We start from the raw sequence: 22,379 nt of genomic DNA on the forward strand, positions 1-22,379 counted from the left end.
ATAACAGAGAAGGAGAGCAAAATAGAGCCTTTTTCCTATTCAACAACAGCAGTAGTTAAAATGATGCAGTGATGCTAATTTGGTGATTTTTAAAACCTTCAAGACATTTTATGAATATATATTCTAGGATTGCGTGAAATGTTAAGTCGAATCTCTGTAAAATCGCTTTAACTTTCTTTGTTTACTGGGACTAAAATGTAAAGTCTAGGACTAAAACGTAAAAATCATTTAAGTCTCACAAAGGGAAATCTCCTTTTGAAGGGAATCTCTTTCTGTGGCAATCTCTTTTCAAATGGATCGAACTAGATGTTTAATTTTGGTAAAACGCTTGTTATTTATGTCTGAAATTTTAATGGGTTTGGAGAAAGTCTATGTCGTTTCATTTTTTTCGTATAACCTCCAATAGAAAATAACCTACCTGATATTCCATATTTTGATGAATTCCAAAGGAATTGCCTGAATTTTGTATTTACAGTTCTTGGTGGACACTAACGAATCAGACAGCAAGTGACTTATATATTGGTCCCCGAAATTGTTTCCATACACAAGGGTATTGTACCCATGTAAGAGAACCTCCCGATATTTGGTATTTTGATGATTGTATCAAGGGTTTCCAATCGTATTGTTTGAAATTTTATATTTTCGTTCGTAGTAGGTCCCACCTCCCATGGAAAAATAAAGAAGGCAGTCATTTCAATTGTGGTTCTAATTTGGTACTAAAAATTTTTTTATACCCTCCACCAAAGAATAGAGGGTATATTACATTTGTCATTTCGTTTGTAACTCCTTGAAATATACATTTTAGACCCCACAAAGTATATATGTTCTTGATCAGCATAAAATTCTATGTCAGTTTTGAGATGTCCGTCCATCTGTGGTAATAGCTTCCCAACGAAATGAAATAGATGAAAAAAATTTTACTCAAATGTATATTACGTCTGCTGGACTTTTGGTATTGAAAATGGGTCATGTAGGTCCACGTTTTGGTATCGCCCCCATACAATTGTAACTCCCTATTTTCGGTATTTTGATAATTTTAGCGACGTTATTCACCGGGATTGTTTCAAATTTGTTATTTGAAGTTCGCAATGAATACTACAGCCTTAGAGAGAAAATTGTATGTGCAGGTCCACGTCGTCGTATAGCTCCCATACAACGGTACCTCCAAATATTCGGTATTTTGATGATTATAGCGACATTATTTACCGGAATTGTTTCAAATTTAGTACTTGAAGTTCGAAATGGATACTACAACCAATGACAGAAAATTGTCTGTTCAGGTCTACGTCTTCGTATAGCCAGATATTCGGTATTTTAATGATTTTAGCGATATTTTCACCGGAATTGTTTCAAATTTGGTATTTGGAGTTCGTAATGGATACTACAGCCTATGAGAGAAAATTGTCTGTTGCAGGTCCACGTTTTGGTACAGCCTATATAATAGTACCTCTCTATATTCGGTATTTTAATGATGTTATCTCCATTATTACCGATTTTTTTAAGTTTCGCATTTGAATATTGTCGTCGTATAGACCCTAATATAATGGCTAAATTCGGTATTTTTAAGATTATAACAGAATTTTTAACGGATTTTATTTATTTATGAAAGTTGCGAAATTCTTTTCAAATGGTTGATGGTATTAAATTAAATATTAATTTAATCTGTACCATTATATGCAGCCAACGCTTGGACTACCACAAGGACAGACGAAGATAAACAGACCCATTTCAAAATATGGCTGAATCTACGAATTCTGAAAATTCCATGTACTGCCCATATAAAAAATCAGGATGTTCTAAGAGGAATGAATCTTTATAAACCATCTTTTAAATTCTGAAATGGGGACTGAAAAAACTATGCTCTGCAAACCATTATAAAATTCAAAATGGGAGGAAATAAAAAAATTAAGATTTGACTGGGATACACACTTGCAGGCAAAAGCCAATTCTTCCCGCATAAAGATATTGTTGAAATAAATCAAAAAAATGTAAAATTCCATGGGACATGTTTATGACGAACAGAAAAAAAAAATATAAATACAAAGTTTTTGCTATAAAATCTTTCTCATCACTTTAACTACAAAGAAATACTAAGTCAAACCCGTCTGAAAAAAAAAAAGAAAAAAACATTATAATCTCGGCAGTTTTTTGCTCAGATAAATAAAAATTGCATCCAACAATTGGTGAGATGGTGTTTAAAATTTTTGAAATACGTGGAGAGTTGTCATTTTGAACTAAACTATGCCATTTTTCATAAATCCGATTTGATTTTTATCCTAAAAATACCTCAATTACCTCACAATACAATCAGTTAAATCCGATGGATCAGCAAAAAGAGGATGTGGACATATTTAATTTTTTTTCAAAAAGATTTTTTTGGTAAATAAAATAAAAAAAAAATAAATAAATAAATCTTTCAAAATACAAAAATTCTTAATTTGTAGTACCTACCTCATTTAGGGTTCCCTGGGGTCAAAATATTCTAAAACCTATGATTAATTTTAGTTGAAACAAAAGGAGTCACTTCTTTTGTTTCCTTCTGAAATTTATCTCAATCACTCTTAACGAAAAAATACCTTTTAATTTCATATCTATCAGAGCAATTAACATTTTATCGGCGTCTTTTTCCACCAAGATATGTTAGCATCACTGTTTTCTTAACACAACACAAAAATCCTACGGCTGTAAAACTCTCCTCTCCCTCCCCAAACGATTTATGGTAGTTACACGGGTAAGAGTTGTGTTATCACAATAAAAAAAAATAAATAAACAACTCAGAGAGAAAGAGAATCCCTTTCAACGAGAGAAGAGAGCGTGGTATACAAGATTTTTTCCTCGTTACTTTGGCTGCTGTTGGCAATGCTAGTTAGAATTGCTGTTGGTGTTTTGTGGGTTTTCTAACAGATTTTCTCCAAAGACAGGAATCTCGTTTTTTCCTCCCCCGTTCACCTTTGTCGAGAACACATAACAAACTACCACCCAAACCTGGTGGCGTTTTAAGTGGAGTTTTAATAAAATCTTATTAAACGTCAATACTGCCACCACCACCACCATCCTCGTTGGCTTACCTGATTATTTTTGTTTTGCCGAAAAAAAAAAAAGAAATTATACCGTTAAGTTACCGAGACGACGATAACAGTGAACCATTAGTAGTTTTGTTGTTGTTGTTCGCTGCAATTGTGTTTTTTTTTTTTGTAGGTACGCCGTTATTATTGTCATTTTGGTATTCTTGTCAGAAACTATTATTGTTTTATTGTTGTTATTGTTATTATCATCTCTCATCTCTTTACTCACCGTTGAGAGTGAGTGTTGGGCTTTGGGTTGTTTTGTGGGTGGTTGGAGCGAAGGTGTATTTGTTGGTGGTGTTGTCTGTGACAAACAGAGCGCACTTGGTTGGTGCTGCGCCGTCGCCAACTCAACTCTCTTTCGTGCCTCCTGTGTGTGTATGTACATATTTCCTTTGTGTGTGCGAGAGTTGGCTATTACTCCAAGCCATTTGTTAGCAGAACGTTAAGCGGAACTTACGCACATTTTGTGTTTTGGCGCTGACGAGCGTTTTAACCAGAAAAAAATATTCATTCACCCACAACCCATACACGCGATCAAAACAACAAACGGTAAAAATACAAAAATTGACAAACTCACAGATACACGCACACACACAGCGATAGCAACTCACATGGCAGGCAAGCCAAGAATCACGAAACACCAAAAAAAAAAAAATAAAAATTAAAAATGCTTTTCACGCCGCCGTCGCCGCCGCCACTGACGCTTAATGTCGGCATTGCCTTCCTTCTCTTTGCCATGGCGGCTGGATTTATGAAAAATGATGGAAAATACACACACACACACACACTTGTTCTCGGTTCTGTGACACTCAAGTGTGGGAAATACAACTGTCAGCCGAGTCAGCAGAAATATACACATCACTTGTAGAAAATTTCATATTTTTCCAAAAAAAAAAAAAAGAATTGAAAAAAAATTAACTTGAGTCAACCTAGAGAAATTTGTCAACGACAAGGAACTGAAAAAAAGAAAAATTTCAAACAAAAAAACCAACAAAAATTCATTTAAACAAATTCCAAATACCAAGCAGTGAAAAGTGAGCAAAGAAAAGCCCAAGAGAAAAAAATCTGCCAAAATCGGAAAATATTAACAATCAAGAATAGTGAACAAAACAGTGAAGAATAATTAAATTTTTGAGATGCAATTGAAACAATTTAAAAACCAAGAAAAATGTGAATTATTCTGAGCTACAAAATAATGTGAAAATCTGTTGAAAAAGTTTAATATTTCCGTGCCTGTGTGTGTGTGTGTTTCAACAATTGCAAATGTTTGCCTCTCTTTTCATTCATTTTCATCAATTTTTTCCACTCCATGGCTGTTTGAGTTTCTATGATTCCTTGGAAAAAGCGGCGGGACAAAGGCAAAAGGGAAGAAATTTTCCCTCATTTGTTTTCATCGCCATCATCATCATCGTCATCTCCTCTCCACATTCATTGCATTCACAAATTTTCCATCCCTGTTTCATCCTCTAATCTTTTGTAAGCTTCCGTTTTTGTTCCCTTTCCTCGGCATGGCATAGGACATTAAAGATTTTTAAGGGTTGTCTGTCCGTCCGTTGGTCCTTTCATTCATCTACCCTTTGTTCATTTGTCAGGAACTTTCATTTTCTCTTCAAGGGACAGTAAAACCCAAACAATTTTTCTTATTAGATTTTGTTGCTGGATTTTCCCAATCAGCCGCTGTGTTGTTTTCCTTTTCTGAATTGAATTTTACCAACAAGGTGAAAATTCCAATTTCCATCTTCTTTCTTTTTTTTTGATGATACCGTTTCACAGTCAAGCATCCTGCTCTTTGCCGAAAAATCAGTAACAACAGCCAACCAAATGGGGGTGTTTTCTCGCTTGCCATTGACTTTGCTTTTGCCATTTATTTGAGTAGAGCGGCAGAATCAGCAACAGCAGAGGTGGTAGCAGCATGGTATCTCGTTGCTGGTGCAAACAAGTTTTTCCTGCCATTTTCTTTTCAGGGATGCCAAAGATTTTCAAATATTATGTTAAGTATCGAGAACCAGAAACATTTTCATAGTAGAATTTCAACATTCGACCTAATATTGAAAGAAATATTTTCCGAATCGGATCTAAGCATTTATTAAAACAATTAAGAGATATTGGGAAGATGCGTTTTATGGGCAATCCATACATGCCACAGTTTGGTCCTCGTTTAAGGTTTTTAATATCAGCATATAAGTTTGAGAAATCGGGGTTGGAGGTCCATTTGGCAAAGAATCGAATATGAGATTGCAAATATTTGCAGGATTTGGTATAAATAATCTGAGAATTTTGAAATCTTATAGTCCCAGTAAGGATTTTTGAGCACTCTTTGATTCGTAATTCTTATACAAGAATTAAGAAGGCAAGTTAGAAAATATTGGTTAGTTTGCACCCAGGTAAATATTTTCAACCCACGAATACATGTTTGCAACCATTTGACATGTCCAGTACGATAAATGTTATACATTTCTTGAACGGGTCTTATATTGACCATAGTTTAGAATAAGGTACTTGAAGGAATAGTTCTACATTTTGTCAATTTTCGCAACTGATCTAAGTTTGATACAAATATTATGTTTTAGGTTTGAAATCACCTTAGTCTCCATGTCCGACGATTGAAAAATTATGTGGACATTTCGAAGTTGTATGAAAAAAAAAAATCTCTAAAATAATTCCTTACGACAAATTGCAAGTTTAAAACTAAATAGGGCCTGAGAACCATTTAAAATTCCTGAGGATAGTTTTTAAAGAGAATTTTCAATTCTCTGAGGGTAAAATATTATTTTTTGGGAGTAGGAAATATTTATTAATTATCCATCATAGAAACAGATTCATAGATTAAAATCGACTCTACCATGATTTCCATCTGAAAAAAAAACAACCTTTTGATGTCGAAGTGAATATTATCATTTTTAGCCGGGATTTTTCTTCTTGCGATTTTTCCCTGATGTATTTTTCATTACTACCAACATTTATTGTTAGGATTACAAAAATATCTTACGACCCGATAAATATAGATTATTGCAGTTTGAAATACAACTATTCCTTGATGTAACTTCTTTACCAGAAGGAGTGGTTTTGGTTTAAATATTGGGACTTGCAAAATATGAAAAAATCGGAAGTTTATATCGCAATTTATGAGAGTGAGGGTTATTCACAATTTTGACTCGTTAAGGAGGAGGTACCAGAGGGTGTGGTCTGCCCTATTTTACCTTCATAACACATGATTTAGAAATATTGGGAAGATCGAAATCTGAAGACAATCTGACTTTACTTTTGCACATATATAATCATTTAAAATTTTAATCATTAAAGGAGGTACTAGAAAGAGTTGGTCGATATTGTCCATTTAGGCAATGATACAAATATTAGAAATTGGAAAGTTGGAAAGGAATGAGTATTTATTTTTCTAGAATATAATTTATATTCCTTGAAAATGTTGACCTTTTTGTGGGAGAAGTACCACAAGGTGTGGATGGATATTGCCTATCTCCGACATCGAAGTGCTATCGTGCTCACCAGCCAGTCAGATGATCGGACGGACACAGCTATCTCGTCTCCAAATGTCCTGAAACGGATTTCCTATAAAGAGACTTAGTGTCTAAAGCCGTTATTTTGATGAGCAGACATATGGCTGAGGATATAAAAATAATTCTCACATTTCTTGGCCAGAGAAGTTGATTAATTCAAAATTTAGACCCACAATGCTCACGAAAAATAAGTTGTTAATAAACTACTCCCTCCAATCATCAGAGATTGTTATACAATTTTGCTTTTACATCAAGAAGATACGATCGATTGAAAATAGACATTTTTGGAAGGAAACAGTAATTCTAAATCTTCTGGACTGCAGAATTTTTGAATTGGATGTTAGATCTTAGTTTTTTTCAACTGCTTAACCTCTAATTTTTATACCATGTACCAGAAAGGAGGAGGGCTTATTAAATTGAATCTAGAGATATTCACCGGATTCCTCATACGTATCTATATGTATATTCACGATCAGCATAAATTTCTATGCCAATATATCAGGGCGACATGCCCGTCTATCTTTAAATTGTACCGGCATTGATTTTGTACATAGGATATTTGTCATTAAAAATAGAATCCATAGGCCCAAATTTAGGCCGACGGAAATTCTAAAATAATTTGGAGTTTGAAAATAGCCGATTTGATCAGAAGTCAAGTTTTCACATGAAGTTAAAACAAGGAATTAATCCGCATAGATTTTTAAATTAGGATGCATCATATCGAAGTTAATCCACAAATTTTTGCAGTTCTTTTCGGCGATGCGCGTCATATTTTCCCGATATAAAATAACTTTTTTCCAGGTACAACAAATCTTAAGTTCCGAAAATTAACTTTTTCGCAAAGAATGAACTGTTCTGGTCTCTGAGACTTTTGCTGAAAAATTTCATGCAACCATTTGGGCCCCAATAGATTGTGGTTACTTTCTGGCTTCATAACCTAATTTTTTAACTGAATGGTCTGAAATTTGGGGTTTTGAGTTCATAACAAGTGGAAGACTATCACGAAAATATATTCTGCTTTGTAGCCTTAGCTGTCTCTTTGGATTAAATCGGTTTTTGATCATTTGGAGTCGATATAGCCATATTCGACTGTCATTGATTTCTTGTTTATCTCATCTCAATCATCATATGGTGGATCGAACTACCAGGTGTGTTAGGAAGGACCTAATGGAAGTAGAGAGGGGACTTCTATGCTATATTTGCATTTGACCCGGACCTAAGGATTTTTTCGATTGTAGCCATTCAGAATTATGAACCATTTCTTCTTTTTCTCTTTTAGTCCTTTTTTAAACAAAAAAAAAATCTTCAAATTTCTTTTTTGAAATCTCCTGACAATGCATGTACTCACTTTTGTCACTTACTGTAACTTTGTTTTATGCTAACCTTTACTTTCGCCATTGATAATTATTTTTCCGATAATGGCAATCCTAGTTCTGCTACTGGTACACCATAACAAAACGATATGGAAAATTGGGAAGAAGTAGAAGAAGCAGAGGATAGGAGAAAAATTATACAACCTTCTGTAGGCAGGCTGGCCGACTGGCTGGATGGCATAGCATAAAACTATGGCCATTGCGTGTTTCGGATAGAAACCGAAAACAGCAACAGCAACGGGGTGGTGGCATATTTAGGCCAAGAATATGGGGGGAAAACAAAGCACAAAACAACAACAACGGAAAAACAATTTTCATTTTTTAGTTGATTAGTGTATTTTGCCGGGCCTAAATGGATTTTCAATAATTCACTACCCAACAGAAACAATTATTTCGATATTTGTTTACGATAAAGACAACAACAACTACAATATGGAAAATTTTTTATCTAATTGCAGCAACAACAACAAAAAATGAAAAATAATGTGCGTCAGTTGATAGAGGCTTTGGGAAAGTTTGAGCGGAAAATAGAAGGAAAAAAGAAGGCGAGAAGGGGTGGGGGTCAGGGGTGTTGGGAATAAGGGGTTTGATTGGCATGGTAAAAATAAACAAACAAAAGTCGAAACTGATGTCCATGTCGATGCCGATGCCGATGATGATGATGGTGATGACGACACGCCAGTAATTATAATTTTTGTTTATAACAACAACAACAACACGGAAAGAGCCATTGCACTTGCCATTGCCGGCACAAGTTGTTGTAATTAAAACAAAATTAAGAGAAGATTGAGGGAGTGAAGAAAAAAGTGGTGGAAAGGGAGGGGAGATTGACCAATAGTATTAATATGTGTCCCCATGCTCCGACAACTATTCTAGGAAACAGATACAAAGTCAAAACAAAAAAATACAACAACAACAATAACAAAGAAACCAAAAACTAAAATAAACATAAATATTGACTTAAGTTATTTCAACTCAATAACCGAAAAATTTAATAATTTTCTTAAATTTAATTTTTCTTTCTTTCTTTTCTTCTTTTCCGGCCTGGCTACGCTACGATTTTCATTTTGTTTGAAAACCAACAACAACAACAATAACTACAACAACCACCACCATCACACAACAAACAAATGAGCAGAGCCTAAACAGCTGATTCAGTTCCAAAGAAAAACATCAACAACAACAACAACCAATATTTACACCACAGACCGCAAGTGGCAAGAAGAGGAAGCAAACATTCAACACAAATCCAACAACAACAACAGGAACAGGAACCCAAACAACACACCTCCCAATTGAAGGAACTCGCATTCGAAAACGCTCGTTATCCAATTGGTATTTAATCACGGTTACATCGTCGTCTCCGGGGAACCCAATTCGCTTGATTCGCGTCATTCTAAGGCTTTAAAAGTTCGCGTCCTTAGATTATCAAATCGTCCTTATCGTCCTTCGTGGTTATCGTCGTCTTCGCCGTAAACGTCGTTGTCGTCGTCGCCGTTCTACGCCCTCTCTAATACACCACCTACACAAACCGACCCCCCAACTGCTAACCCATTTAGCGTGGTCCGTTTGTGTGCGTAAGCGAGCGAGCAAAGCGCAAAAATTACCCAGGAGCCGAATTTCATAACCGACAAACTGTTCAACACAGCCGTCAAAATAATTCACCAACCCAGCGACCCGAACATACCCAAGGCTATCATGCCCTATAACGGCTCAACCAATGGCAGTGCCGGCGGCGGAGGGGGCGTTCTGGTGGTCAGCGATGGGCCGCAGAACAAAAAGATACGCACCGGTGTCCAGCAGGGAGGTGACGGGGATGTACACATGATTGCCAGGGTAAGTTTTGAGACAAGATCATATTTTTTTTTTTGAAATAAGAAAACGAACTTGAAGAAAAAAATGGGTCAAAAGGGGTTCCGAGGGATACCACGTTCCCAGGAGATACCTCAAGAGGAAAGTAACATCAGGAAATGTAATTTTTTCAATAGTTTGATGTATGAATGTTTTTTTTTTGAGGAGAAATCGATCCCCCGCTGAAAATATTCAAGGTCCCCATGGGAATCCTTGAAAATAGATGCATCCTCAGCGTTAAGGTGACATGTGTAGTGTGAAAGTAGAATATGAACCCTTGCAAGGGATATCGATCCAAAAGGTCCTTAAACAAGGTTTCAATGAGAATCTGAAATCTGAGAATATCTGAATCTAAAAAGTGGTCATGAGGACCCAATATTTTCCATAAATGTAAGCCAATGACTCTCAGAGTCGACTCTCAGATCTGGAGATTTTTAAAGGTCAAAATCAATTAAGAGATCCTATAATATGAAATCTTAAGAAACAAAACTCGGGTCTTCTGTGACCAGAAGACCTCTTCTGTGTCCAGAAGACCTCTTCTGTGACCAGAAGACCTCTTCTTCTGTAACCAGAAGACCTCTTCTTCTGTAACCAGAAGACCTCTTCTGTGTCCAGAAGACCTCTTCTTCTGTGACCAGAAGACCTCTTCTGTTTCCAGAAGACCTCTTCTATGACCAGAAGATCTCTTCTATGACCAGAAGATCTCTTCTGTGTCCAGAAGACTTCTTCTGTGTCCAGAAGACTTCTTCTGTGACCAGAAGACCTCTTCTGTGTCCAGAAGACCTCTTCTGTGTCCAGAAGACCTCTTCTGTGACCAGAAGACCTCTTCTGTGTCCAGAAGACCTCTTCTGTGACCGGAAGACCTCTTCTGTGACCAGAAGACCTCTTCTGTGACCAGAAGACCTCTTCTGTGACCAGAAGACCTCTTCTGTGACCAGAAGACCTCTTCTGTGTCCAGAAGACCTCTTCTGTGTCCAGAAGATCTTCTTCTGTGACCAGAAGACCTCTTCTGTGACCAGAAGACCTCTTCTGTGACCAGAAGACCTCTTCTGTGACCAGAAGACCTCTTCTGTGACCAGAAGACCTCTTCTGTGACCAGAAGACCTCTTCTGTGTCCAGAAGACCTCTTCTGTGTCCAGAAGATCTTCTTCTGTGTCCAGAAGATCTTCTTCTGTGTCCAGAAGATCTCTTCTGTGTCCAGAAGATCTTCTTCTGTGTCCAGAAGATCTCTTCTGTGTCCAGAAGACCTCTTCTGTGTCCAGAAGACCTCTTCCGGGTTCAGAAGACCTCTTCCGTGTCCAGAAGACCTCATCTATGTCTTAAAGAAGAAGAGGTCTTCTGTCTCCACAAAAGAGGTCTTCTGGCCACAGAAGAGGTCTTCTGTCTCCACAGAAGAGGTCTTTTGTCTCCACAGAAGAGGTCTTTTGTCTCCACAGAAGAGGTCTTCTGTCTCCACAGGAAAGGCCTCCTGGCTACAGAATCCTTTTTTTTCAAATAATTTTTAGGCCTATTTTTTTGCACCTCCCAACATAACTTCCATATTTTTAGCTTCCTTCCTTCTGGTCATTAAGTCAAAAATCAAATATCGTTTGTTGGCCGTCGTCGTCGTCGTCACAACAATCAAGCCATGTTCAGTGGGCCATCAACGCCACCACCACCACCGTCAATCATCATCCATATCGGCCACGTTTCCAGTCGCTGGCGATTGCAATGACGATGATGATGTGTATCCATCAAACCTTTTTCTTTTTTTTTGTTTTGTAACGTAGAAGTGGTGGTGATTCCAATTTCCATTAACTAGCCGGCCGCGAGGCAAAAATTCAACCACCCTGCCTTTCCTCTGCCCTGCATCCCCCAATCTTTTTGCGCCACACCGGATCTTAACAACAGATACTTGTTCTATTTCTTCCATGCTTTCTCGTTGTTTTTGTTTTTATTTTTAGTAATCGGTTAAGCGATTTTTTCCGCTGATAGACGGGGTCGGCATGTTTTCTGTTTGACCCTTCGTCGCCTTCATCGTCGTCATTGCGTTGTTGTTACGATGAGAAAAAAAGTAACCTCAGGACGGGCGGAGAGACAGACAGGCCGACATTTGCTTGTTAATGCCTTTCACTGGCGTTCTATATTGGCTTGGACAATCTCTCCACATAGCCTTTGCTCGTTAACTTAGTGTTGTTGTGGATTTTGTCTGTGCGCGCAAAAAAGAGGGCCAAGTGCATTAGCTTGCCGTTTTTTGTTTTTATTCTAAATGCGTGCCTCTTCTTCTTTTCGTTTTGGGGGGTTGGAAAATCGATTTTTATTCATGGGAGAAAGGAGAGAAGAGAAAAGGAGGTAAAAAACTTGCCGCCGAGCCGCCAGTAACAATGGCAACAAAGTTTGTTTTGTGTTATTTTTTCATTACTGCTACGCCTCCTCTACCTTTGTTTTTCCTGCTTCTTTCACCCCTTGGTCCCGGCTTTTTTATTTTAATCCGGTTTTGTGAAACGCGTCCAGCTAAACTAAGCTATTGGTGGTATTTTCTATTTTTATTCGATTTCTTAGTTTTCCATGGAAATTAGGTGAAAAGAATGAAGGCAGAAGGAGGAGGAAAGGGGATATGAGAAGGGAGGGAATATGAGAAAATAAAGGTAATGTGACCATAAGTTTGTTGAAATCGCAAATAAATTTCAGATACTATACCTTTCCCAGGCATGAAAAATTAAAAATGCATCCTTAGGCCAGGAGCAGTTTTTCCGTTGGAAATGATGTTTATTTTCTAAGTGAAAATCGATCTTGGGGACCTAGAGGAAAAAATCTGTCCGTAGTATCTGATTTTTTTTAAGACCATAATTGTCCTGAGGATTTTTTAAAGAAAAAAAAAACACCTTTCAGGTCCTGATTTTTTATAAATATTGTAATCGATCTACAGGCCTAAATCAACTGCTTATTTACTTGTTTTGATAGATATTTTCCCTCAGGACATCAGGTCTTTTTTCCGCAGATTTTCTCAATATCTGCGAGATTTTTTCTTTTTCATACAAAATTCGACATTTAAGACCTGAAGTTTTGGGAAAAATCGATCTTCAGGGCCTTTATTTTTATTCTACAGTCTCATGTCCTTAATTCGCCTTTTTGTAGGGAAAATTTATCGGGCTCTCAAAATCCATATTTTCTCGCATAAAATCTCAAATCCTGAATTTTTTTTTAGGGAATATCCTTTAGTCCTTCTAGCGGCTTACTTTTCAAGCGAAAAACTCTCAGTTCCTTAGGATAAATAATTAATATAGAACAACTTTTTAAGAAGAACTTTGCAGAAAAAAATATCAGGCGCTTGACATTTCCAATTCCTCGAGTTCTGAGGCTAATTTTATCTTTTGAAAAAACAAAAAAAATAGACTTCAGAAACGGATGAATGATCTTTTTTTAAATATCCTCAGGTCAGGTCCTTAAAATTCTCCTACCTTGAAGTTCATTTTTATGGCTACCTTCTGAGGGTCAATTTTTCTAGAGAAAAAAAAAAAAACTCAAGACCTGATTATCGTTTCGGTTTCATTATTGAAAAGTCCTCAGACGCTAAAAATCGACGGGGTTTTGGGAGAAATTCCTTAGTTACTGTGAATCGAATTTTCTAAGAGTAAAAATCCCTTAGGTCCTGAAGATAAATTGTCCATTTCAAAAACAATTGCTTGGATCCTGATGATCGATTTATTTCTATGGAAATGCTTGGGTCTTCAAAAAAAGTTGATTTGTAAAAAACAACTCAAATTCCGAAAATCGATTTTTTATTTCAGAAGAATCCTCAGGTCAGGGCCTGAGCATTTGAGTTTTGAAGTAAAAACTCATGAGCTGACGCTTTTTCCTGTAGAAGTGCCTAGGTCATGAGGATACATTTTTCTGGAGGAATACATTATTCTGAGGATACTTTATTCTGGATAGATTTCAGGTCCTCTGTTTTGAGGGTCAATTTTTTTAAGAAAATAATCTAGGTCCAGATCCTTATTAAAATTTATATTCTATAGAAGAAAATCCGTAAGCTTTTTTCTTTGAAGGGAAGTATAGAAAAATCCTCAATTTTTCTTCAGGTACTGAATCTCAACATATCGCTATTGAAATTCTTAGGACCAGAGGATAATTTTTGTTTCTAAAAAAATGTAATTTCTTAAGAAAATAAAAACACCCAGGTCCTAACTAGGTTCTGAAAAAAAAATGTCAAATAAATACATGGAATAGAAGGTGTTCCAGAGTCAATAGAAGATCTTGAGGTCTTCCAGAATCAGTATAAGGCCTTGGGATCTTCCAGAGCAAATAGAAGTCCTTGAGTTGTTCTGAAGCCAAAATCAGGCCTTGAGGTCTTCTAGAACCAACAGAAGGCCATGTGGACTTTCAGATCCAGTAGAAGGCTTTGAGGTGTTCCAGAGCCAAAAGATATCTTCTAGAGTCGAGAGAAGGCCTTGAGATCTTCCGAAGCCAAACGAAGGCCTTGAGATTTTCAAAAGCCAATATAAGGCTTGAGGTCTTCTGGAGCCAATATATGAACTTGAGGTCTTCTCGAGCCAATATAAATCCTTGAGGTCTTCCAGAGCGAATATATGGCCTTGAGGTCTGCTAGAGCCACTACAAGGCCTTGACCTCTATCAGAGTCAGTATGAGGCCTTGAAGTCTTCCACAGTCAATACAAGTCCTTGAGGTCTTCCAGAGCCAATAGAAAGCCTTGAGTTCTTCTGAAGCCAAAAAAGGCCCTGAGGTCTTCTATAGCCAATAGAAGGCCTTGAGGTCTTCTGAAGCCAAAAGAAGGCCCTGAGCTCCTCATGAAGCCAAAAGAAGGCCTTAAGGTCTTCTACATCCAATAGAAAGTATTGAGTTGTTTCGAAACAAAAGAAGGCCTTGTGGTCTTCTACAGCTAATAGAAGGTCTTGAGGTCTTCCAGAGTCTATAGAAGGTCTTAAGATCTTCCAGAGCCAATAGAAGTACTGGAAGTCTCTGGCCAGGACCTGAGCATTAAGTTTTCAAGAATAATACCCAGGTCATGACCATGGTTTTTTTCCCTATAGAAGTGCTTAGGCGCTTAGTATACATTTTCCAAGGATTTTTCTCTTTAGGGGAAAAATTGTCCATGTTTTTTTTGGATATATTTTTTTTCTGCAGGAACTCAATTCTCATGTTCTGATGATCATTTTTTTCCATAGAAAATAATCCAGGTCCAAATGATAGATTTTTCTATCCTTGGGTTTTAGAATCGATTTTTTGGAAAATTTCACAGGTTCAACGTTTCGATATTTTTCCATTCATCGATTTTTTTCGTAGAAAAAAGCTCAGGTCCAAGTATCGATTTTTTGAAAAATTCTCCGGACTGGTTCAAGGCACAATTATTCGGATCTCATAAGACCATTTTTTTTTGCCGAAATTCAGAAATACACAATTTGTTTGCCAAAGTCTTTTACCAAACTATTTTCATAGCCAGGTCCTGACCATGGTCTTTCCCTATAAAAGTGCTTAGGCCTTTAGGATATATTTTCAGAGGATTTTTCTCTTTAGGGGGAGAATTGTCCAGGTTTTTGGGATAGATCTTTTCCTGTAGGAACTCAATTCTCATGTTCTGACTATCATTTTTTCCCATAGAAAATATGCCAGGTCCAAATGATAGATTTTTCTACCCTTGGGTTCTAGAATCGATTTTTTTTTTGGAAAATGTCACAGGTCCAACGTTTCGATATTTTTCCATTGATCGAGTTTTTTCGTAGGGAAAAGTTCAGGTCCAAGTATCGATTTTTTGAAAAATTCTCCGGACTGGTTCAAGGCACAATTATTCGGATCTCATAAGACCATTTTTTTGCCGAAATTCAGAAATACACAATTTGTTTGCCAAAGTCTTTTACCAAACTATTTTCATAGCCAGGTCCTGACCATGGTTTTTCCCTATAAAAATGCTTAGGCCCTTAGAATATATTTTCAGAGGATTTTTCTCTTTAGGGGGAGAATTGTCCAGATTTTTGGGATAGATCTTTTCCTGTAGGAACTCAATTCTCATGTTCTGAAAATAAATTTTTTCCCATAGAAAATAATCCAGGCCCGAAAGATAGATTTTTCTACCCTTGGGTTTTAGAATCGATTTTTTTGGAGAATTTCACAGGTCCAACGTTTCGATATTTTTCCATTGATCGATTTTTTTGTAGGGAAAAGCCCAGGTCCAAGTATCGAATTTTTGAAAAATTCTCAGGACTGGTTCGAGGTACAATTATTCTGATCCCATAAGACCATATTTTTGCCGAAATACAGGAAAACACGTTTTATTCTGCCAGAATCTTTTAGTGGCGTGGCATTTTTTTCTCATGCCTCTTTACACCAAACTATTTCCACGACACCCCTGAAAATTTCCCACATCTATCCGACTGCCATGTTGCGGGAATATTACATAAAAATCAATATAAATTTCATAGTAAATAAAATGAGTATCCTCCATTTAATGAAAATGTCTGCATTTACCCCGTCAATGGTCATAAAATGACCATTAATAAAAAATTACCAATTGGTAGGTGGGGTGGGGAGGGGACGGCAAATGGTGCGCAAACACGCAGACCAGAAAACCATTTTCCATTCCCTTAATTTTGTTGCGCCCCCCTGAATGATGGGGAAATGCTAAAGTATTAAACAACGATGTTTGCTGTAAAGCAACCCCTAAAAGTATGCAATAATTTATGCCATTTCATGGAAAGCCTAAAGGTAGGCCATAAAAATTCATTGTAATGCTACGCATTAACAACGGGAATATTGCTCGAGCTGTGGAATGCATAACGGAATATTGGGTATGTGAATGGTGGGGAGTGGAAGAGAGAGTGTGTGTGTGTGTTTGAAAAAATATAGATTCTTTGTTGGTATTGGTGTGTCTTGTTTATTGGTATTGCTGTATTTTGTTGTGAGCACCAGCAACAACAATAAATGTTGACTCTGAAGAGCAATTACTTGAAAGACAAAATGGCATTTCTCTTTGGTTGGGTACAACATAGGTTGCCTGGTCTTCATTTTTCCCCTTTTCTTTCTTTTATGGAAGGTCTTGGCAGAGACCTGAACCATAACAAAAGGTCTCGTTGGTCTCATTGTCTTTTCTAAACATTTTTCCTGCCGTTTTCTTTTTTTCTTGCCTTCCCCTTTTGCCATTGTAAAAGTGCTTATTTTGCACGTTTTCCGGGTCTAGGGAACGGAGGGGGGGGGGGGCTGAGGTAGGTGGAAGGTTCCTTCTATCCATTAGTCACATTCATTCAACAAGCTGTTGGCCTGCCAGGTTCCTAGACAGACACACAGACGACATTTCTGTAGCCATTGTTGTTTACGAGAGCTTAGAACGCCTCGAAATATGCAACAGTATTTTCGAGAAGGCCCTCCATCCCAAATATATACTATAACACACACTCATCTCATTCATAAGTGGCTGACGGGCTGACTGGCTGGCTGCTGTTGTGAGTGCCGCACCAAAACAACATAAATCCTTCTTAGAGTGGAAGACTACTAACAAGCCGATGAAGGAGAAGACACCAGCAAGAACAACAAATACAGCAGCAGCAGCATCAGGTTCCCAGCTATGAAGGAGAGATCCGTGTGCCCTCTGCCGGTTCGTTTGTTGGTTCGTTAGAAAGTCGTTACATGACGTTAAGTCACTCACTTTGGATTTGTGTTCTAAGAGCTGTTCTCCATCATCCATTATTTGTAATTGCCAGCAGAACAAGAAGAAAGTGAGCGAAAGTAAGGATGTGTGCGTGTGTCTTTTGTTTGAATGGCACTGCGTCAGAGCTGCTGTGTTTTGCAGCCATGTTGTAGTTGTTGTCTAAACTGACATTTAAGTCAAAGAGCACGTCTCTCTCATTAAAACGAATCTATTAAAACAAGTTAAGCTAATTTGATGATAATTCACAACTGCTCGTGGACTTGGCTTAAACGTCATCATTTACCGTGGCGTTTCTAAGCTGGCGCGATAGTTATGGCCTCGGGCAGAAGTTGAATAGTTGAAATTACAAAAGTAATATTTTTTTTTGCTACAAGCAAACAGGTTTCTTTAATAAGCAAACAGACTTTGTTTACAGCCTCCCCTCCCTCCTCTCTCCCCCTGTTTCCCTTTTTTCTACTCCTCGCAACTAACACCGATTTTGACATTAACCCCAAAAAAGACCCCTAAAAGTATGGCATGTTTAATTCACAGAAAAAAAAACTAATTTATGGCAACAGCCACCTTCTCTCTCCCGCCTTCTGCTCCTCCTCCTCCTTTTGCCACACAAATAAAAGCAATTTATGCCCGAACATCATAACGAACGCAACGCTTTAGGGGGCAAAAGGTCATAAAATAAACAAAATGCTTTTAATAAAGAGCGAGAGCGCAAAAATATTTCATTTCACGGCGCAAAATGTTGTGTGGAAAAAGGTAGGAGGAGTAGGTTAAAGGTTGTGTGTTGTGTTAGGTTGTTGGGGGGTTAACATAACAGAAACTGGGATTTCCTTCTTTTTTAGTTGTCCCCTGAGGTCCAATGATATTTTTTCGGAGGATAATCGGTTCCTAGGATTTCAGACTTGGGAATTTTCTTTTCCTGTGAAAAGAGAACCTTGAAAACACTTAAACCCCCATTCCCATGGTTAGACAACACATTCAACATTTGAGGAAATTTCAAGGATCTTTGTGGAGGAGGTACCACAAGGAGTGGTCCGATCTCTACCATCTTCACATCAGATCTTGGGGTAATAAAAATATTAAAGTGTGTAAAATTTGAAGAGAATCGGATGCTTATTTCCCCGTTTATAAGCGTTTTGATTATTCAAAATTTTGACCCATTTGTGGGGGAGGTACCAGAAGCAGGGGTCCGATCTCTACTATCTTCACACCAGATCTTGTTTAAGTAGAGATATTGGGATATGTAAAATGGGAAGAGAATTGGATGCTCAATTTGAATTTTATGACCGTTTTGATTATTCAAAATTTCGATCCCTTTGTGGGTGAGGTACCAGAAGGAGTGGACCGATCTCTACCAACTTCACATCAGATCTTGTGGTAATAAAAATATTGAAGTGTGTAAAATTTGAATATTATGGGAAACTTATTTTCCATTTTATGAGCGTTTCAATTATTCAAAATTTTGAACCCTTTGTGGGGGATGTACCAGAAGAAGTGGTCCGATATCTACCATCTTTACACCAAATCTTGTGTTATCAAAAACCTTGGGATGTGTGAACTTTGAGGAGGATCAGAAGCTTTTTCCCACTTTATGAGCCTTTTGATTATTTAAAATTTTGACCCCTTTGTGGAGGAGGTACCAGGAGTAGGGGTCCGATGCATCCCATCTTCACAGCAGATCTCGTGTTATCAAAAACCTTGGGTTGTGTGAATTTTGAGGAGAATTTGAAGCTTTTTTCCTAATTTGAGAGCCTTTTGATTATTTAAAATTTTGACCCCGTTGTGGGGGAGGTACCACAAGGAGTGGACCGATGTCTACTATCTTCACAATATAACTTATGTTGATAGAAATATTGATATTTGCCGAGTTTGAAAGGGATCGGGTGTTCATTTTTGTGTTTGACGAGCTTCATGCCCATTCAAAATGTTGACCCCTTTGTGGGGGAGGTACCACAAGGAGTGGACCGATATCTACCATCTTCACGCCAGATTTTGTGTTAATATAAATATTGCGATATGTGAAATTTGAAGACCATCGGAATCTTACTTCACATTTTATAATAGTTATAATTATTCCAAATATTGACCGCTTGAGGGGGAGGTGCTTGATGGAGTGGACCTATATTGTCCATTTTCGCACCTGACCAAGCTCTAAGGTAAATATTCGGATTTGCAAAGTTTGCAAAAAATCGACTTATCCTTTTTCTTTTTAAGAGGTAATCTTTTTTCTTTGAAATTTTCTATCTTTTGTGGAGGAGGTACCTGAAGGGGTGGGCCGATGTTGCCCATATCCAAACTCGTTTGGAATTTAATAATAATATGACGATGTACCAAGTTTGGATGAAATCGGATATTCCTTTTGAAATTTATTGTGCGCACTAGGCAGACAGACTCACGGACGGTTGGACGAACAGCCCAATATCGACTTCAAATGACCTGAAATAGATTTGTTCCAAAGAGACCTAGGCCCTAGAGCCGTGATGGGACCCATTTTGGCCGTACCAAATTATACCCTCTTTAACCTCATATATCTGAGAATAAAAGAGTAAGTCTCTTTGATCTGGTAATAAACTGTTCTCTCTCAATATTTTTGTGGCTGATTTAAAAAGGAATCTTTTTTCAGATTTCAAGAATCTAATCCATTAAACGATTACTTTCATGATTTTCAAATAGGAAAAAACTCTCCCTTTTGATCAATGAAAAATTCCACTCTTTTGAATTTTAATTCTCGGAAAAATAAATGAAGAAATAACATTTAGTGAGTGTCCTATTTCCCTAATGAAAATCTCATTTCATCGAGTCCATTTTCTGACATAGAAGAAGACATACTTCATTGCATATGCCATCCACCAAATCAGTCAAACTTTCATTCGGAAAATCATTTTTGGGCCAACAATTTAAACTGCCACTACATTTCCTATTCTCTTTCTTCTTCCGTCCCTTGTCAGGATTGTGACAATTTGTTGTTTATTGTTGTAGTAATATTGTTATGCAATAAAAACAGAATTTTCTCTCTCTTTCCCTATTTCCCTCAAAAAAAAAAAACAATAATAACGTCAGAAAAAAAAGAGCGGAGACAAACCAAACCATAAGAGTGACAAATGCCATCAGAATGCCGAAACGCCAAAACGACATTGTGGCTCGATTATTATTCCGTTTTTACTGACTGCCTGCACTCTTTCAACTGTCAAGTGAATGACACTGACACCAAAGTGTCACAACCGCAATGACATTTTTCCCAAATAAAAATAAAAAATAAAGAAAAAAAAACATCGAAAAATAGGGAGAAAGACATAAAGAAAATAATGCACAAAATAAACATAAACAACAACCATAACAACAAAAACAAAAAGAAAAAAAAATAAAGTAAAGTAAAGTAAAGATAAACACAACAACTCAATACGCAAATGTTGTTTTTTCCTTTGGGGTTTTTTGTGGCATGGAGAAGAAACAACGTTACCACCACCTATTGCATTTCCTCTCACCACCTCCCTCCTCTCCTCCAATACCACTCGATACTTCAAATGTCACCGATTTGGAAAAACACAGATTTTCTAGTTCTATTTTCATTTTTCCCATTTATTTTTTTGGGTATTGAATGTGGATTGGATGGCTGATTGTCATGGCAATCATGGCAAACATATTGGAATAATATGGCACAGCTTTTCCTTGGAAAGAAAATTAAAGTGGAAAATGTTGCTTTGACAGTTGGGAGAAAAGATTATTGGTTTTCAATTTTTTTTATTTATTTTTTTTTTTTTTTGGTGTATGAAGGCAATCAATACCCCCTTGAGCAGTGTGTTACTATTACTAGTTTCGGTTGTGACAATTTTGAATTTGTATTGAAATTTGAGTGGAAACTACTCAGAATTTGGCTGAGAGGTAATATTTTCAGGGCATGTGGTGGTGGTATGAGGCTCGAGGTATGATACTTTGCAATAGACAAACGTTGATGTTTTTTTTTGTATAAATCGGTCTTCTCCGAATGTTTTTTTTATTTATTTGGAACTTCTCAGGGCCTTGCTCCTCACATGTTTATTGAAATCTTCCCATAGAACTATTTTTATGAATTACTGGCAAGTGCCCTCTTCTTAGTCAACGAAAAGTCCGCTTTAAAATTTTAGGTTCGTTTCAAAAGTTCGTGTTGGGCCTTTTTCGTATTCAAAAATTTACCATTTGTCGGATTGACAAGATGTCTTAATCAAAAAAATCGCACTAAATTTTCAGCATTCAAGGTTTTTTTATATTGCCCAAGATTTTTCCATTTTCGGAAATAACAGTGGGAGAATGTTTGCCTTTTACACCAAAAAAATCTTCAAAATCCTTCTCTTCGAAATTAACAGAGGAGGGTATTCGTAAAACCATTGCACAATGGACCCACATTCGATTTTGCTGTACAAAATTGTTTTAACCTCTCCATATGTAAACGCTAGAAACCAACAGTGACCTCAATATCAAATATCGGTCAAATTCAGCTTTTTCTACTTACGCAAAACCTAATTTAGTAAAATCCAAAACATTCAGCACTCTTCCATCCAAATTAGTACCATTTAGTACTTTTGGAACAATTCTAGAACACATTTCCAAAACCATCTCCATATCTGAATTCCTGATACTGACCGAGATCTCAATATCAAATTTCAGAATCTCAGCTCTACCCCTTCACCCAGTATTCAATGACAGAGACCTCAATATCAAATTTCAGGATTCCAGCTCTATCTTTTTACCCTATACCCAAGTAGTATTTTTCGGACAATTGTAGCACACATTTTCGAAACTAGCTCCATATCTCAATTTCAGATACCAACAGAGACCACAATATGAAATTTCATATTTTCAGTTCTAATCCTTCACCGAATACCTTATTTGGTACGATTAGTACTTTTCGTACGTTCATAGAGCGTATTTCCCAAATCACCTCCACGTCTTAACCACA

At 37.1% G+C, this 22,379-nt stretch overlaps 1 protein-coding gene across 8 annotated transcripts in view; it reads left to right on the top strand.

Moving 5' to 3' along the window:
* The window catches only part of LOC101888418 (heterogeneous nuclear ribonucleoprotein L), a 263,137-nt gene that overhangs the window by 3,820 nt on the left and 236,938 nt on the right, over nucleotides 1–22,379 (top strand). For 6 of the 8 annotated variants that reach the window (XR_009343724.1, XM_059128975.1, XM_059128979.1 and 3 more), the window contains exon 2: nucleotides 9,098–9,795. Coding sequence is in view for 7 of the 8 variants with exons in the window: in XM_059128975.1 (XP_058984958.1) it covers nucleotides 9,658–9,795 (138 nt within the window). In the remaining variant the exon portion in view is untranslated. Of the gene's footprint in view, nucleotides 1–3,410; nucleotides 3,618–3,664; nucleotides 4,103–9,097; nucleotides 9,796–22,379 lie in introns of those variants that run through there. The other 2 variants (XM_059128976.1, XM_059128977.1) reach the window with 2 other exon arrangements.

The sequence above is a fragment of the Musca domestica genome, unplaced genomic scaffold (assembly GCF_030504385.1).
Source record: "Musca domestica strain aabys unplaced genomic scaffold, Musca_domestica.polishedcontigs.V.1.1 58, whole genome shotgun sequence".
NCBI lineage: Eukaryota > Metazoa > Arthropoda > Insecta > Diptera > Muscidae > Musca > Musca domestica.